The 19664-nt window shown below is 39.2% G+C and overlaps 1 protein-coding gene across 1 annotated transcript in view; it reads left to right on the top strand.

Moving 5' to 3' along the window:
• Window positions 1-29: 29 nt before the first annotated feature.
• Window positions 30-19664, top strand: part of NOL10 (nucleolar protein 10) — a 46014-nt gene continuing 26379 nt past the window's right edge. The window contains exons 1-12 of the mRNA XM_070955455.1: window positions 30-146; window positions 3491-3748; window positions 7320-7365; window positions 8607-8705; window positions 9085-9162; window positions 10833-10870; window positions 12396-12532; window positions 14343-14408; window positions 15209-15269; window positions 17475-17560; window positions 17719-17797; window positions 18854-19003. Coding sequence (XP_070811556.1) covers window positions 3683-3748; window positions 7320-7365; window positions 8607-8705; window positions 9085-9162; window positions 10833-10870; window positions 12396-12532; window positions 14343-14408; window positions 15209-15269; window positions 17475-17560; window positions 17719-17797; window positions 18854-19003 — 906 coding nt within the window. The 5' untranslated portion in view covers window positions 30-146; window positions 3491-3682. The remainder of the gene's footprint in view (window positions 147-3490; window positions 3749-7319; window positions 7366-8606; window positions 8706-9084; window positions 9163-10832; window positions 10871-12395; window positions 12533-14342; window positions 14409-15208; window positions 15270-17474; window positions 17561-17718; window positions 17798-18853; window positions 19004-19664) is intronic.

Genomic DNA, 19664 nt, shown 5'->3' with positions numbered 1-19664 from the left:
TTCCTTTCCTTTCCTTTCCTTTCCTTCCTTTCTTTCCTTTTGCTTACCATCACTGCCAGTCTCGGAGGCGCCACCAAGCCACTTTGGTACATAGCTGAGATTGGTTACTTCTTGGAAATGTTGAAAAGATCTGAGGCGCATATGAGGTATTAACCTAGATTTTTTCTAAATTGCATGTAAAAAAAATAAGCATTAGACTAAATCCTATCTATCTTTCTGTAACCATGATTCTATGTCTTTGAAAACAGATACTGAGATGATAATAATAAACATTGGGTTTGTACATTGGAAATGGAATTATGAAAGCTTTCAGCCCTTTATAATAATTCACATAGTGCCTCTTCTACTTTTTCCTAAAGGGCCAAAATATAGCCTGGCATTACCACATTTCCAAAAGGTGACCTTCACCTCATCCCTGCTCCTAAGGGAGACAGACTTCCCATAGTTAACTATTGCCTCCTTCAAATAAGGTTTCTCTTCTCAAACAAATTAGCTTTGCTTATTCTAGCTGATAATTAAAATTGTATCATATGATATGAATTATAGTCCATTTTAAAATGAGGCCTGGATGCATTTATGCAGAATCATTATGCAGAATGATCTTTGCCTATAATACAGCCTTGTTGATTTGCCTGGATGTTTCAGTTTATTGCAATGTAATTTTTGTGTGGTTACCTTTAAGATGCTTTAGTCTAGAAGTTTCATTTATTGTATTTACAGTATTGGAAAGGAACACAAAAATAAGAGCAACTAAGATGACTAAAGGCCTGGAGATAAAAACATGAAGAATGGTTGCAGGAATTGGGTATAACTAGTCTAGAGAAAAGAAGGACTAGACTAGAGGGAACATGATAGCAATATTCTGGTATTTGATGGGCTGCCATAAAGAAGAGGGGGTCAAGTTATTTTCCAAAGTACCAGAAGGCAGGACAAGAAACAATGGATGGAAACTAATCAAAGAGAGAAGAAACCTGGAATTAAAGAGAAACTTTCTAACAGTAAAAACAATTAACAGCTTGCCTTCAGAAGTTGTATGTGCCTATGTGTACATTGCTACAATGATCATTGTAGATTTTAAAGAGGAGATTGAACAGTCATTTGTCTGAAATGGTAAAGGCCATCACGGCGAACCTATGGCACGTGTGCCACCGGTGGCACGCAGCACCTTATCTGTGGGCAGGTGAGCCACTGCCCCAGTTCAGTTCTTCCGCGCATGCGCGCACGCCTCTTCCCGGCCAGCTGGTCATCGGGTCTCTGCCATGCTTGTGGGGGGGCGTGTGTGCATGTGCAGGAGCTGGGGCACATGCATGGGGGCCACACGCATTGCATTTTTGGGGTTCAGCTGTGCATGTGCGCATTCACACGTGCGAGCGCTTTGGGCACTCGATCCGGAAAAGGTTAGCCATCACTGGTAGAGGGTCTCCTGCTTGAGCAGGGAGTTGGACTAGAAAACCTCTAAGGTCCCTTCCAGCTATATTCTGATTGTAATTGTAATCAATTTAAATGTAGATAGAGACCCTGTCCAGAGTTAGCTGCCCACATTATGAACTTAGATATACTAACATCAGTTAAAAACATCAGTTAAAATCAGTTTTTAACTTCTGTTAGTCTATCTAAGTCCATAATATGAATTTAGAGGTAAACATACAAATGGGACGTCATGTATGTGTATGTGTCCTTATGCAACTCACAAACAACACATTAAAAGAAAAAAGGAAAAATTAATTGAATAAGTACTGATCAATATTAACTGCTTAAGTGTCCTATTTACAAAATCAATCTCCCTAAATATATATCCTAACTATTCTCTTTCATATATGAAATACATTTACGGAGAAACAGGCATACATTGCAACAAGGAAACTGATTGTAAGAGGATAGTACCAACGTAACTGGCCAGTTTAGTATTATTTTCACTGGTTCCTATTTCATTTATGGCCACAATTCTAGTGCTGATTTTAACCCATCAAGCTCTTTGTATCTTGGGATCACAGTACCTGGAGAAACGCCTCTTTCTACTTCTCTTTCTTCCACATGCACCCTACTTTCATTTCAGAGTTTTGCTCTGGGCACCATCTGGTGTTGAAGATGGCAGGTAGCCCCTCCTATTCCAGAATGGCTTTCCAGAAAGACAGCCAGCAGCCAGCAAAGATGGTTACAGTATATTCTTCTGAAGCTTTTAATAGATCTGTTAATTTCAAAGGTACATGTAGTTGTTGACTTACAACCATTTGTTTATTGATCGTTTGAAGTTACGATAGCACTGAGAAAAGTGATTTATGATTGGTTTTCATACTAACAACCATTGCATCATCCCTATGCTTGAGTGATCAAAATTTAGGAGCTTGGCAACCTGCATGTATTTATGTCAGTTGCACTGTCCCAGGGTCATGTGATCACATTTGTAATCTTCCCAGACGGCTTCCAACAGGGAAAGTCAATAGGGAAAGTCAGATTCACTTAATGACAACATGTTTCACTTAACAACCGCAGTGATTCGTTTAGCAACCATGGCAAAAAAGGTTGTATAATCAGGCACAACTCACTTAACAACTGCCTTGCTTAGCAACAGAAATTTTGGGTTCAATTGTTATCATAAGTCGAGAATTAACTTTATATACTTACAAAGTTTATGAAACTACTTACAAAACTACCCTGGCTGCTGCTGTTATTGTCTATTGTAAAAGTTTTTTTGATTACCATTGTAAAGGCAGACTTCAAATTTGTCACTTGCAGCTGGCTAGTCGAAATGACAGATGAACGCTCTCAGAGTTAAACATCTGTCTGTATTTTTTCAGACATGGTCTTTCACATCTTTAGAAAAGGCAGTTTTACCCGAGTATCTCTGAGGAAATAGAACAAGGAGGTGCAATGGAGGAGAAAGCCACCACTATGCTCCTCCAGAATGAAATATGATTGGAAAAGACAATTTCCAATGAACAGCATGGCAACCAAGGGATCAGACCAAGTGCCTCCAGCTTTCTTTCTTGGCCTTTTTTTGGGACCGGGGATGCCAAGCCCTCATTCAGCCCAAAGAAAAACTTGGGCATGAAACCAAACTGGCAGAAAAGAACACATCAGAGGTGACATACAGCTGGGAAGAAGGAAGAGTGGGAAGTTGCTCCTGCTTTGGAGAAGGGGGTCAGGATTCCGTGTACATTTTCAAGCATGCACTTCGGGAAGGGAATCAGAATCAGAATCAAGCTGGAAGGGACCTTGGAGGTCTTCTAGTCCAGCCCCCTGCGCAAGCAGGAGACCCTATACCATTTCAGACAAGTGGCTGTCCAGTTTCTTCTTAAAAACTTCCAGTGATGGAGCATTTCTGGAGGCAAGCAGTTCCACTGGTTAATCATTCTCACTATTAGGAAGTTTCTCCTTATTCTACGTTGCTTTGAATAAGTTCCAATCATTGTTTCCCACCAAACCCATAACCAACTTCAGAGTTGATGGCAACCTTCCTAAATCCATCCTCTCCCTTTTTTGGGCAAAGGTAGGGAAAAAAAAAAAAGTCCACCCCAAAAGGACGAAGCGCACAATTGAAGGACACCGTCGACGTCACCGCGCCGCCCGTGACGTCACACACCCACCACCTTTTTCGAGCGGTTTTCCGCACTCTATGGCCGGAAGAGTTCCCTCCCGCTCCCGGAAGTGAAGCCCGATCTCGTTCGGGAAGAAGGGCGACATGCAGGTCTCCAGCCTCAACGAGGTGAAGATCTACAGCCTAAGCGTTGGCCGGAGTCTGCCGGAGGTGAGAACGCGGGAGCGCCAAACCCCTCCCACCCCCGCCCTTTGCCATGTCCGCGCGCTCCCACTCCCCGCGCGCTGTGCTGCCTGGTAGAGCGCGCGCCTTTCGCTCCGCGCGGTGCCCCAAAGGCGGACCGTGCGCTTCGGTCCCCTATTAATACGCGTCGAAAAAGCCGGTCGCTACAGGGGGAAAGAGTATTTCTGGCTAATGTTTCTAATCAATATAACAATATTTCTAACGAATATTCTCACCTGGAATACTGGAACCAATTTTGGATGTCACCATACTGCAATAAAAGAATACGTTGAGATCTTGGAAAAAGTGCAGAGAGGAGCGACTTAAGATGGTCCAAAGCCTGGAGACTAAAACGGCTGCAGGATTTGGGTTTGGCTGGTCCAGAGAAAAGAAGAGTTAGGGGTAACATGATAGCAGTGTCCCCGTACTTGAAGGGCTGCCACAAAGAAGAGGGGGTCAAATTATTCTCCAAAGCACCAGAAGGCAAGACAAGAAACAATGGTTGGAAACTAATCAGAGAGAAGAAACCTACCTGGAATTAAGGAGAAATTTCCTAACAGTGAGGACAATTAACCAGTGGAATAGCTTGCCTTCAGAAACCCTGGGCGCTCCATCGCTGGAGGTTTTTAAAGAAAAGATTAGACAACCACTTGTATGAAATGGTATAGGTTCTCCTGCTTGAGCAGGGGGCTGGACTAGAAGACCTCTAAGGTTTTTTTTTTGGTTTTTTTTTAATTTGATTTATATGCCGCCCTTCTCCGAAGACTCAGGGCGGCTTACAATGTGCTCAGCAATAGCCTTCATCCTTTTTGTATATTTATACAAAGTCAGCTTATTGCCCCCACAACTGGGTCCTCAATTTACCTACCTTAGAAAGGATGGAAGGCTGAGTCAACCTTGAGCCTTGGTGAGATTCGAACCCTGCAGTAATTGCAGGCAGCTGGTCTTAATAACCAGCTTAATAACAGGGTGCCTTAAACCACTGTACTACCAAGGCTCCTTCCAGCTCATTCATTCTAAAATCAAATACTGTTACAGGAGAGCCGCCTCTGCATCCCAGAGCCTGGATGGCCAATGTTTCAAGATGATGAGAAAGGAATATTGCAAGGAGCTCTGTAGACTGGCTGGGTGAAGTTTCCCTGGTGCTCGCTCTGAGCTTGATTGTTTTCTTTTGGACGTTTTGTTACCCAAACTGGGTAACATCATCAGTGCTAGTGATGCACCTAATGCTGATGATGTTACCCAGTTGGGTAATGAAACATCTGCAAGAAAACCAAGCCCAGAGAGCACCAAGGACTCCTCGCTTCATTCCTGAGCTACAAATATTTTCCTTTATTAGTTTCCCTAAGGCAGCTCATTTTCAATTTTTTTGCCTTTTAAATCTATTGGACTCTCGGCTGAAAACAGGCAATACAGAAAATCTCATGCTTTTGGAACAGGTTAGGTTGTCGTCTTCTTTATACTTACTTAGAAATAAGCTGCTTTGAGATCATTTATGTTTAATATTTACTATGAACACATGTCGTATTAATCTTGAAGGCAGCATTCCACAACTTTGTTTCGTGGCCAGCGTTAAGAAATCTGGAAATTGCAGTTCACGCTTTTCTAGGCATGAGAAGCTCGTTTTAAAGTGCTGCAGACATCATTTCCTTTTTATAACTCTACCTCTGACTCAAAGGGCGGCATATAAATTGAACCAATAAATAAATAAATAAATAAATTGTGAGAATGAAGACCTAATTCAATGAGCCTTGGAGGGAATTCGTAGTGAGCTGCGAAATATTGCTTGACAATAATAATAATAATAATAATAATAATAATAATAATAATAATAATAATATTTCTATACCGCCCTTCTCCCAAAGGACTCAGGGCAGTGTACAGCCTATTAAAAGCACAAAGACAGACATCAATTTAAAATAATTAAAATTATTAAATAATTTCAGCTCAGATTTAAAACCCCAAATTTAAAACACCCAATTTAAAATCAATTACATTGATAGCCTGGCCTGGCGGAACAGCAGGGTCTTGAGGGCACAGCGAAATACATGGAGGTCGGAGATCTTACCCATTTCCAGGGGCAGTTCATTCCACAGGGCAGGGGCTCCCACAGAGAAGGCCCTCCCCCTGGGTGTTGCCAGCCAACATAACTTGGCCGATGACACCCTGAGGAGACCCTCTCTGGGAGCGAACTGGTCGGTGGGAGGCTATTGGTGGCAGAAGTCGGTCTCGAAGGTACCCGGGTCCTATGCCATGGAGCGCTTTAAAGGTGGTGACCAGAACCTTGAATCGCACCCGGAAGACCACTGGGAGCCAGTGCAGCTCACGCAGGAGGGGTGTCACGTGGGCACAATGCCATATTGGTGGCTTTCTTTGATACCCTCTCATACCTGTAAACAATCAGAAGAGGTCCTTTCTATTCATCTTCTGTTTTAGAATACTGAAATTTAGAAAAGGTGATTATTTTTATTGAACAAGATGTATGTTTTAGTATTATAATCTATGGACATACAGGTAGTTCTCATCAACTGCTAAGTGACACAATTGCAAAATAAAAGATCCTGAGACTATTGGAATCTGGATGTGAAGATCACCAATGGTGATCATATGATTGCTGGAGATGGCAACCAAGTAAATATGCACCAATTGCCAAGCACCTAAACCGTGATTACATGGGCAGGGTGCCAGGGCCTCAGCTTCAAGGTCGGATCTTAAATCTCGTTCAGCCCATTGTAACTGAATGATTGCTGAATGAGTGGTTGGTAAGCAAGGACCACCAGTAATATCATTCAGTGTGGTCCTATGTATATCTAATACTGAATTCTGCAAGGTTTTAGGTACAACTATTTAGAAGTGTACCTTCCTTGAACTAATTCTCAAGACAAATAGAAAAAAATGCACCCTCGCCCCTTCTTGTTTTTGTGAACATTTGGGCTATTTAAGAGTCAAGTTTTTTCTTGAAACACTGGCTAGAAATTAAAGTCTACCATAACTGCAGATACAAAACTGTCAAAGGGTATTTTTATGTATTTAACATGTTCTTTTGCAAATTTTATACTTTGTGTAAAAGTTGGAGGTTTTTTTTTTTTTGAAAAAGCACTTCTCTGACCATACTACCAAGATCATTTGATCTTTATTGCATTATCTAAGATTTGTAAGATGATAAGGCAAATACAGTGTCTTCAGCTTCTTGAAAGAAAAAACAAAGCTACAGGGATTGCAGTGAATTACGTTGAAATCACCTGCACAGTAGTAATGAAAATGTTTAATCAACTGCTTATATATTCCCCGAGTCCTTAATTTTGTAATATGCTACTTGTTATGGTAAAGGTATGCTTGGTTACAGAATCAGGTGACTGTTCAGCACTTGTGAATACTCAGCTGCCGTGTTGGATCCTACTGCAATTATTGTTTTATTTGAGTTTATTATATTTTTAATATATAATCCTCTGTAAGATGAGAGTGTTTACCTGAAGATTTTTTTAAATATTAGCTGGCCTTTTTGAACAACCTTTCTTTAGTCTTTTCCACAAATCACATTTTTGTGCTTGTTTTATAGTGGCTTTCTGATAGAAAAAAAAGAGCACTACAAAAGAAAAATGTTGGTGAGTTGTCCTTATTTTATTCTAAAAAGAGTCCTTATGTTCATTCATGCATATTAATATTATTTCTGATTCCAACAAATTGTTTCATGATACCAAGCTGAAGACATGCTCCTATCAACCATAGCTTCTGTATTTCATTAATGTTCGAAGGAAAAACATTCCCCGCCTTCTCTTTATGTTTGTGTTTGCTTGTTATCTGTGTTTAAACCGGGAAAGTATTTTTTTAAAAAAATACAGTGAATTTCTTGTGAAATTTAGTTGGTTGTTTGAATGGTTGCTATGGAGATTTATACAGCATCTAGATTTGAAAGTTTTTTTTTTTCCCATGTTCAGCGAGTGAGGTCTTAGTGCATAAATGGCTGGTAGGAGTGTAATTCTAGTTCCTTTACAACTTCTTCCTTTTTCAATTCTAGTTAGTCTTGTTCTGGGAGTTGGCATGTAGTGTTAGTCCAGAACAGAACATTCTGAACTTACTATGTTTGATTAAATGCTTAGGAGCACAAAAGGAGTAATGTTAAGTGTTTTAAATAGCAGAACACACATGTTTTCCAAAATAGCATAGTATACATGAAGCCAGATTAAAATAAAAAAATATTTTCCATTTGGGGGGAAAAAAGAGATAATACCCTGAAACATTTACCCAAGAAACATAAACAGCAATATTTCAGTGCTGTGATGGGAACACTGGAAACTCCGAAACTGATGAAGAAAAAATCAACAAAAGATAAGATTTGTTCTTTATTTTATTGTCACAGCAGGTGACACTTCTGTGTTGGTTCTTGAAAAAGCTAGGCAGAATTGGACCTGGTTAATATTTGAATGAGAGACCATCAGCAAATCCAAGGGCTTTAGGCTAGACTAAGAATTAAAAAAATAATTGTAGGAAAAAGTGATGGGAAACCTTTATTGTTAAACAACATAGATATGTTCTATGTGGCCAGCAGGCATTGAGAATAATTTGAAGGATATATTTTCTTTCCTTTTGTTAGTGTCAGAAGCACATTTGAGGAAAAAGATGCAAGGCTCATAGGAATGCTGTATGATAAATGCAAAGAGGGAAGCAAAGGCATGTGTGTTTATGCAGTAGCACTTTACAGAGCAGATTGCATAAGCATAGGGCATACAAAGGTTATTTAGGACTAAGTGGGGCAATGTTAATCAGTGCTGTTGCCATTAATGTCCTACGGTAGTGATGCGTTTACCATACAGTCTTTCTTCAAATTTTATTTCATATTTTAAAGATATTCACAGAAGAATTGAACTTATCCAAGATTTTGATATGCCTGCTGTTAGCACCAAGATCAAGGTGTCACAAGATGGGCAATACGTAATGGCAACAGGTAAGTTTGGCTAAAACCAGGTCCAGTTAATAAACCTGCAGATTGTGACTGAGGAATGCTGGGTTGGGTCCCAAGGATACACTTAGACAATATGGTCACTGCTATAATGGCTACTATGGAAACCATGGATGGCAGTTTTTATAAACATCTATACACGTGCATAAATGTACATATTTGGCCTTCAAGAAAATGCATTTGCATATGAAACATGAACTTATACTGTGTAAACTAGGACCATTTTCATTACTGAATTTCACTAAGAACAAAATTTTAGGATATTTTTGTTTTGCCCATCCATTAATTTCTAGATCAAAATCTCTTAAAGAAAACGAACTCTGAATCTTTCTTTTCACTTTGATGTTAAATATATTTTTAACAGGCACATACAAGCCAAGGCTCCGATGTTTTGATACATATCAGTTATCCATGAAATTTGAAAGATGCTTGGATGCTGAAGGTTAGTAATCTTAATTACGATGGAAATCAATATGCATAAATTAGGCACAAAAGGAAAAAAATATCAAAGTGTAAATCAGCCCATGTTTATTTGGAAATAAGTACACCTCTGGTCTGTGTTTTTTGGGGGAGCAGATAGGGGCTGCACCCTAAGTGATCTATTTTTTTTTTTCTTATTAATGTAATAATTGTACTATGTTTTTTTGTGCAATTTATAACGTAATCCATCTCAGCCTAACTATACTCTGGGAAGCTAATATATGAAAAGCAAAATAAAACAAGACCAATACAATACAGTATAATATAATATAATATAAACGAGGCTTCAAAACTTAACCGTAAGACATAATAAAACATTCATACCGATCAGGCTTAGCTAACATCTTGGCCCCAATGCCAAGGGAAAAGCTAGGTCTTCAAGAATGAAGTTGTAGCACAGTTTCAATGTATGCTATTTTTGTTCTTTGGAAAATATAGCGTAGAAAACTGAATTGGTTTTATTCTTTAATAATATATGACTGTAGCAAACTGGAATGTTTAAAATTTCACTCTGTTTGGGCAGCACATTGAAAGATTCCTGATTTTAAACAAATTATCATTGGAAGAGAAAGCTTGCTGAATATGGATCTTTTCTCTTCATTCTAGACTCTGCGAGGGAATGATCTCTTGGGATTTTTTGTGAATTATCTGTTAGTATAATACTTAGAAAATATAAAGTTTTATATCAACTGCTACTGATCTGTTCTGGGCAGGATATTTAAACAATATGTAGGCTTGCAAACATTTATTGCTCTTCCAGGATGAGTGCACAGGTGCTCCCTCTTGGCTTACATATACCGTATTTTTCGGAGTATAAGACTCTCTTTTTTCCCCCTAAAAGAGGGTGAAAATTTGGGTGTGTCTTATTCACCGAATGTAGCCCTACCCACTCCCCCACACCCCTTCAGAAAATGGGGCGCACGGTGGTGGCAATAGGCTATGGCAATCCCTGCAGCCTGAAACAGGTGATCTTCAGGAGGCCGATCCAACTGACAATCAGCTGCTTGTGCTAATCAGACTGTGCTGAAGCTGAAGCTGAAACGGGCTGTTTGCTGAAAGGAGGCAAATTGCTGGGAGGCAGAGTCAGATTTTTTTTTTTCTTGTTTTCCTCCTCAAAAAAGGTAGGTGCGTCTTATAGTCTGGAGCATCTTATACTCTGAAAAATACGGTAACTGATTCTAAAGCAGATAGCCTATAGAGAGCTGTGAAAGTAACTTTGGAGGGTTTCCAGGGTGAAAGAGAATCAGGAGGTGTACAAATGTCATACATAAATAAATCTTGCCATTGCTTCTCTTGGGCCCTTGATCCTAATGGGAGGGGTTGAAACCTTTTTACACTAGTAAGAGCCTGGACTGAAACACAAGTTGCTGTTCTCTTTGTGGAGGTTCTTGGTTCAAGATGCGGCAGTACCATGGATCAAAAGCTCAAGAGAGAAAAGTTTGGCTGAGAAGGCAAATGGAGAGGTGTAATGGTCATGCCTGGTCCAGCTCTGGCCCCTGACTCTGGCTGTAAGACCAGAGAGTGTTTGGCAGATAATGTAATCAAGTTTTGAGAAAGTGGGGTAATGCATGATGTGGAATAGTTGCTACATATGATTGACTGCTATTTGTAATCTACTTTTCATCTCCCCAGTGGTCACATTTGATATTTTATCAGATGATTACTCAAAGGTATGTCAACTTTTAATTTTTAAATTATATGTGTAAATAGTAAACTTGAGACTACAGTTAAAAAATATTATGGCTTAGTCTGCTGTGTAAACCTTTTCTCTTCTTTTGCTCAATTATGTCCTAGTCTCGGAGTCTGCCTGGAGAGGTCTCTCCAGTTTTCTTGGCAAGATTTTTTAGATGTGGTTTGTCTTTGCCTCCTTCCTAGGATTGAGGGAGAGGGACTGGCCCAAGGTCACCCTTATTAGCTTTGTGCCCAAGGTGGGACTAGAATTCAAGGGCTGCCACTTCCAACCACTACACCTACTTGGCTCTCGTATGTGTGTGTGTGAAGCTAATAAAGTAAAACTCATAATGCATTTTTTGTAATTCCTGCCATATACCTTTATAAAAGAAATAACCAAATTGAACTAATGTGATGCCCCCGTCCCTCATTGTATCTTCTCTGTTTCTGAAACAGGCTTCACATGCTTCAGAGCAGAGGTCTCCAATCTTGGCAACTTTACGACTTGTAGACTTCAACTCCCAGAATTCCTCAGCCAGCATGCAGTGGCTGAGGAATTCTGGGAGTTGAAGTCCACAAGTCGTAAAGTTGTCGAGGTTGGAGACCTCTGCTTCAGAGGATGTAGGCAGCCTGCTCTTTACCTTGTCATAGAATCATAAGGCCGGAGAGGACCTTGGGGGATTCTTCTAGTCCAACTCCCTGCCCAGAGGAGAAATCCTCAGACCACCCCAGATAAGGAGCTGCTTGAGGAGCATCAGTTTTTGAGTCACAGTCCTTGCTGTGACCCAGTGAGAAAAAGCACTTCCTGGATACGCATTGGTCCACCTTGACAGAGATGAGCCAGGGTGCGATCTGCCTCAGGGGACTGCAGTACAAACAGTAGCCACTGTGACCAGGGAGAAGCTGTTTGTATGCAGAAATGAGCCCCTTTGTTTCAGTAAAAATAAGTCTGGTATGACTTCACTTTGAGCTTTGCTTCAAAAAAAAGCCCTACTTAACTCCTGAACCAAATCATCATCATCATCATCATCATCATCATCATCATCATCATTATTATTATTATTATTGGTTCAATTTATATGCTGCCCTTTTCCAGAGACTCAGGGCGGCTTACAATGCGTTAAGCAATAGCCTTCATACTTTTGTATATACCTGCTTAGTAGGGCTTTCAGCCCCCCCAAGTGGTGTTCTTTTTTATACAAAGTCAACTTATTGCCCCCACAAACCGGGTCCTCATTTTACCTACCTCGAAAGGATGGAAGGCTGAGTCAACCTTGAGCCTGGTGAGATTTGAACTTGCAGTAATTGCAGGCAGCTGGTGCTACTTAACAGTGCTTTAGTCTGCTGTGCCACCAAGGCTCATCCTTTCAAAGATTTACATAGCCCCAGTGACACCGGTTTTTTTGAATGACGAATTATTTGTTTTAAACAACTGCTTTGTTTTGTTTCAAATGACACTTTGTAAGAGTGTCAGTTGGGAGAAGTAATCCTCTCCAATACAGTTTTGTGCCTTGTATTTTTCAGATCGTTTTCTTGCACAATGACAGATATGTGGAATTTCATTCACAACATGGTCGTTATTACAGGACAAGAATACCAAAATTTGGAAGAGATTTCTCCTATCATTATCCATCCTGTGATTTATACTTTGTAGGAGCGAGGTATTGGTGATGTTTTGAATCATTATTAAATTCTACTTTTATTTTTCTACATAGGAGATAGTTTTGACTAGTTCTTTTTTTCCTTTAAAATTCATTTTCTTTCACTCCCTGAGTAAAGTTATAAAATTATTTAATAAGCATTTCTATATAAGTCAAGCACAATTGCTGCGGTGCTTTTCAGAAATTAAATAGTTTTCTAATATATTCGTGGCAGATTTCAATTTCATGAATAACTAAGGATCTAAATTCATTTTTTTCATGAATAACTAAGGATCTAAATTCATTTTTTAAAGTTTTGTAAAATCATAACTTGAAATCTTGGAAAATTAAATGACATTTTTAAAAGTTTTTTTATGTTTACAACTTTGAAACATAATCCAGTCCTTTCCATGGAAGTGTAAGAATTGTCAGCCATTGAGATTGGCAAGGTCAAGAAACAGGCAGTCTTGACCTCAGAGATTGCCAAAATATTCCTTACTGCTGTACAAGAGAATTACAGAATCTTGAGAGTTTGATTGTGTTTGTCTGTGCCCTAAACAAAATGAAGGTGGGATTCTATTTTAGTTTATTTTTTATGCTTTTTTGTTTCTCAAAATTAAGTAATCATTTTTGAAAATCTCTCCTTAATAGACTGCTCATTCCTCCCCCTTTACCAAGGCCAGGCCTACATTCTTTCCAAACAATAAAGCATTTTTTTTCTTGACTTGTTATAAAAAAGGAGACAGTGGAATTATATTCAGAATTCACACTGAAGTTACATTTTTCCCCATTGACACTTGGTGAGAAATCTGTACATCTACCAGTATCTCTACACTGTAGAGAGTCTGGGGCCAAATTTTAGAGTAGCTATGAGCAGGTTGCCTTAATGTTTCTTTGGGTGACATGATTGAGTTTCTGACTTTCACATAGCAATCCCTAAAAACTTTTATTATATAATCTATATATTTTTATATTTATAGTTATATATTCATAATTTTTATATTTATTGTATATTATTTTAAACTCCCCTTCAAGGTAAGCTGATCTCTTCTTGACTTCATAGACAGGTCCATGCAGTTTTTGTTACAAAAATACAGAAGTATTGTGCAGTATTGGGATTTTTGTCACTCACCTGGTGTTTTTTGTTTTTTGTTTTAATTTTGATTTATATGCCGCCCTTCTCCGGAGACTCAGGGCGGCTTACAATGTGCTAAGCAATAGCCTTCATCCTTTTGTATATTTATACAAAGTCAGCTTATTGCCCCCACAACTGGGTCCTCGATTTACCTACCTTAGAAAGGATGGAAGGCTGAGTCAACCTTGAGCCCTGGAGAGATTCGAACCTGCAGTAATTGCAGGCAGCTGGTCTTAATAACAGGGTGCTTTAGACCACTGTACTACCAAGGCTCTTTTAGCCTTCTGGACCCAGATGTTCTTGATACCTAAAAAGCAGTTCACAAACAACTGTCAAAACTTATTAGAAAAGAAAGTACGCAAACCCAATGTCCTTAAAGTTGCTGGTTGTGGTTTGAGCAGGATGGTTATGCCTTTGTCTCCGAGAGCTCTAAACCTACAGTAAACTATTATCTTGCAGCCTCCTTGTGACGAACGGCTGTGTGGAACACTTGAGGGCTATCGCAAGTCCTCTTCTTGTCCAGAGAGGAATAGCAAAGAGCCAGTCTACTCACTGGCTCTTCATTCCACCACAGTCATCTTCTTTATCTGTAGCAGAGCTGTCTTTAATTCATCATTTCTTGCCTGCATGATTTTTATCTCTCTTTGTAAGACTCGGGAATCAAAAGCAAAGTGAGTGTTATCTTTCTTATTACAGTTCTGAAATATACAGGCTAAATCTGGAACAAGGAAGGTATTTGAATCCTCTACAAACAGATGCTTCGTAAGTATATCTTCTGCTTTTTAATCTAAGAATCTTTTTCCAGTAGGTGGAGCCAAACTATATAAGATCTGTCTGTGAAAACACCATAGATGGCTCACAAGCTAATAACAATCTGTTATTGGTATTTATATGTATGTGTCTGTCTGACTGTCTGTATCTTTGTGTCTGTACATATACATACTACCGGTATATATGTACAATGTAAATATTGAACATTATTCATGATCAGCGTTTGCTCATTACGCTAATTCTAAAATCAGCTGAATAGTCCAGCAAAAGCAGAAGGAATCTTTCTGCCTGCAGCCCTCCCTTTCGTTTTAGCTTTGGTGTTTTCTTTCCACAGGTTGTAAAATAAGCCTTGATTCGCTATGCTAACATAGCTTCTTATTACATTTGAGCTAGGAATAATAGTTGAGTGCTGAGGGTTTGCTCCTTCCTGAGAGGAGTTATTTTAAATAAACACATCCCTCCGATTCGTACCCAGATTATAAAGCATTTGTTTAAATCACCTGCAGATTGGGCCAGGATGGCCTGTTAAGAATTAAGACATTTCTATTTGAGATATTTAAGGGGAAAGCAAATGTTCGATTACTTCTTCTGTGATAATTTCTGCTTTTGTATTTATATTATGACGCATATTTTACATCAAAAAGAAAATAACAGTAATTCAAATGCAAGCCACTGAATTCAATTTGTCCTAACAATTTTTGCTTTCTATATATTTTGATTGGTTTTAATGTTTCCAACAAATATGATCCTTGAGGATTTTATTCCCTGTCTGTATTTCTGTTTTTTTCTAGAGAGAATCATGTATGCGACATAAATCCTGTACATGGTTTATTTGCCACTGGGACAATTGAGGTAAGTGAGTTTAAAATTAACCGTGTGCTCATTCTCCAGAGATGGTTCAATTTTTTGGTCGGAACAGCGTCACTCACACAGAAATGGGAGATAGCAGAAGATGTAAAGAAAACATAAACTTTCTAGAAATAAATTTTAAAAAATCATCTCCAAATTTTTAATGGAAAATGATAGCAGGAAAATCTCTACAAATGTTATTTAATACTGAGCAGAGGGCATTGATTTTTTTGCAAATAAGAAAAGATTACTGAGAAATGGAAAAATGTATCCTGGAAAAGGATATTGCCAGCAGTTCTTTTTTGTTTGATATGTTTTGGCTCGAGGCATTTGACTAGAAGAAGTTAAATAACAATTAACAATTATTTGAAGCTTCCCTTCTGTATCCCTTTATCTGTTCTTTTATCTAAGAGTCGATAGGCATAGTTCTATTAAATTCCACAAGGTTTATTCCTCAGTAGGCAGGCCTTAATCCACACTGCCATAGATCCAGATAACCTACATCTTCTAAGACCTTTCTAATTACTGACCTACTGCTTTCAGAACAATCTTCTCTAGAACAAGTTTGAATAGTAGTTATCCATCAAAGTTGGATCCGAGGCTGTCCTCTTGAGGAGTCAGAAGACCAGCACCTGTTTCAGGGCTGTTGGAATCTCCCTTCCTTCAAAGAAGTGTTAAACACTGCTTAGATTCAGCTGCTTATCCTTATTTAACTGGCCATCGTGAACAGCCATGCAAGGCAGGGTCCGCATTTGGCAGTTACCATAATCGAAAACCACCTTCCACTTCATGAAGCTCAAACACTTCTTAGGTCCGTGATGGCAAACCTATGGCACACGTGCCAGAGGTGGAACGCAGAGCCCGCTGGCACGCGCACCGTTGCCCTAGGTCAGATCGGTGTGGCATTTCTTTCATGAGCTTCTGTTTCCCTGCAAATGACGAAACAGAAGCTCATGAAAGAAAAAGATCTTCCCTCTTGCTGCACTGCCGGTGTTGGGATGCCCCCCCTTTCACCGGCCAGCTAGTCTTCGGGTCTCTGCTGCACATGCCCATGCCTGTGCACACACTTGTTCGTGCATGTCTGCATGCGTGCATGCATGTCCATGCACGTGTGTCTGTGCATGCGCACACATGCGTGCACCTTTCAGTCTGGGCATGCACATGCACACGCAGTTTGGGCACTCAGTGTCTATAATAATAATAATAATAATAATAATAATAATAATAATAATAATAATAATAATAATTTTATTTCTATACCGCCCTTCTCCCGAAGGACTCAGGGCGGTGTACAGCCAATTTAAAAACACAAGAGGTTTTAAAAGGTTTGCCATCACTGTCTTAGGCAATACAAGTAGTCCTTGATTTAACAACCATTCATGTAGCAATTGTTCAAAGTTACAGCGGCACTAAAAAATTACTTAGAACCAGTTCTTGCACTTATGACCCTTTTAGCATCCCCACAGTCATGTGATCAAAATTTGGGTATTTGGCAACCAGCATGTATTTATGACAGTGGCAGCATCTTGGAGTCATGTGATCATTATTTGCAACTTTCCCAGCTGGCTTTCAACAAGCAACATCAGTGAGGGGAGTTGGATTTGCTTAGCGACCACCTGATTCACTTAACTGCAGTGATTCACTTAACACACATGGGAAAAAGGTCAGAAAATAGGGCAAGACTTCCTTAACAACTGTCTTGCTTAGAAATGAATCTATTCCCTATTGTGGTTGTAATTCGAAAAATACCTGTACTACTAGATATTGCCTCATAATATTATGTGGTGGAGGGCCAGCCAAAGAGAAAAGTTTGTGGCTAATAACCCAGAGGCGAAAACCTCGAGGTGAAACAGGCAAGGAGAAGAGACCAAGCCGAAAAGTCCAATTCCAATACTAACTGGTTCTTATGGTCCTTTCTTCCCTAACAGAGCTCAAGTACTCCAAATAATTCAGTTGGCTGATGTTCCGCAGAAGCTCTGTGTTATTCTGCCTTTGGAATCTCATGAGTTGTTGTTCAGAATTGGGGGAAATCATGTCAGATTTGAATGCAGCAAAATATTTAAACTGGAGGAAGAAATGTTCATTATTCCAAAGACCCCTTGAATAGTAATTCAGTGATTTCTGTACAAAGCAGATCAGGAAGCAGGTGAACCGTGGGGAATTATTCAGAATACTGAGTGGCATTTTTCTTTGTTTTTTTTTCCTCAGGGAAAGGTGGAATGCTGGGATCCTAGAGTGAGAAATCGAGTTGGAATACTGGATTGTGCTTTAAACAGCGTGACTGCTGATCAAGAGTATGGACATTTCTTGATACTCTTTCTAAATCTCCCTCCCGTGTCATGTTCCTAACAGAAATAATATGCTATCAGATGCAGATTTGGGGTGATCAGCCTGAGTGCAGGTTATGATGACCTTTACTGCATCTGAATGAAATGTATTTGAATTTTCCCAGGGTAGGTGGGCTGCCCGCTGTTTCTGCCCTGAAGTTTGATGGAAGCTTGAAAATGGCTGTCGGAACGTCTACAGGGCAGGTATGCTGTGCACCTTCTTATTGCAATCCTCAAGGGCTCATGTAAACTTCCTTCCTGACTGTGGTGAGGTAGCCCCAATCCGTTTGGCCTTCTAGAAGGACATTAAAATCTAGCTTTGGTGGCTTGGGTTTCTGACAGGGCTGCTCGATGTTGAGGGTGGCTGATGGACTAATAGGGAAGATGCCACGGCTGCATCGTTCTTGCCTTTTGTTTCTTAGCCTTTGTACCCAATGTTTTTAATATTTATGATTTTAATTCTAAGCCACCCAGAGTCACTTTGCAGAGCGAGGCATGTGGCATATAAATAGAATGAATGAATGATAAATCGCTAAGGTGAGTTTGTGAAGGGAATGTGGTGCTGGAAGTATTGTAATTCAGATTGCTTAATTCAAGTCTAAGACACTTGTGAGTTCTTCAGAAGGGTTAGTTGATGTGTTGCATGTTAAGTTAGGTCATTGATGAGAGCTTCTTGCGGTGCTTTCCTGTAAAAACAACTTCAAACAACCAAACAAAACCAGACTGAATGGAAGTCTAATTATAATTATTAGTATAATTCATAGGCCAGAGGATTATTGTGCAGATGATTATTGTGATAGCTCCTCTAAAGTTTTACAGGGTAAACAAAACACTGCTCTTGAATATAATGAGATTGATGTAGCCCAACCAAACTAATGGCTGGATGATACACCATGACCACAAATTCCTGTGTTTTGCAACAACATATAAATAGAGATTTGTCAAGCATACAGTGGATGAGGGTTGAGCTAGTCTGCAGCAGCTGTTCTGCTCCATAGCGTTTTAATAAAAGTATGTAATAGTTATGCTAAATAAAATAAAATAAAATAATGCTTAATGCTGCTTGATTTGCAGACCAATACTATGACTTATTTTAAGAGATTTTGCTACTTAAAAGTCCATTGGGTGGATTTACAAAATACTAAACCGAAGTATCTTTTTTATTTTTCTCAATTTGAAAATATAAATGATATCATAGATTTGTACCTGTATTAAACAATACCTGACCACAAAAATTGAGCTATCTTTTCTGGATACCAGGTCTTACTTTATGATCTTCGGTCGAGTAATCCATTAATAATGAAGGATCACCAATACGGTCTACCAGTCAAATCAATCCAGTTCCACAATGCATTGGATCTGATTATTTCTGCTGACTCACGAATTATAAAACTATGGAATCAGGACACGGTAAGGATATTGATTCAGATCTTCTCTCTGAGCACCTTCTATTTTCTACTGTTATAGCTAAATCATAAAGAGTGTGTTTACTTTTAGTGGTGCCCCATTTGAGATAAGAATAGTGTTTTATTGATTTGTATTTAGTACAAATACATAATATAAATCATAATGGTAACTCTCTTTAGTTAAGTAGAAGTGCTTCAGTTCTTCAAAGAAAATGTGTTTGCGTGTCTTGAATTTTGCAAAAACTGAAAGTCCTACTGGTATTGCTACAATCCCCAAATGCTTAATTTGTGGGATAAGCCATATTTCGTATTGTCCTTCTAATTCAACAAGGTCAGTTGTGGGAATGATACAACTGCTGATCATCTCTCCTTCTTCTAGTCTTCCTGCCCATTATCCAACCATATGATATTTCTCCTCCCCAACTCTCTGCTGTCCCAGATGTCCAGAAGTGACCCTTCTGTGTTCACAAAATAATAGACAGAGACACCAAAGGATATGTCCCAGGATTCAAACATATTTATACAATTGTAAAATAAGATTTGGTCATTGCTTTAAATAGGGTTGACTGAACCTGGTTACCGGTTGACTGAAACGCTGTTACCAATTTCTCTAAATGGGATTGGAAGAGAGCAGATGCTTTTTCCCCCTACAGTTCTTGTGCTTC

Source organism: Pituophis catenifer, unplaced genomic scaffold (assembly GCF_029215685.1).
Source record: "Pituophis catenifer annectens isolate HBS135680 unplaced genomic scaffold, rPitCat1.0.hap2 SCAF_1, whole genome shotgun sequence".
In the NCBI taxonomy this organism is placed as follows: domain Eukaryota; kingdom Metazoa; phylum Chordata; class Lepidosauria; order Squamata; family Colubridae; genus Pituophis; species Pituophis catenifer.
The sequence above is the reverse complement of the archived record's forward strand: the minus strand, read 5'-3'. Positions and strand labels throughout refer to the sequence as shown.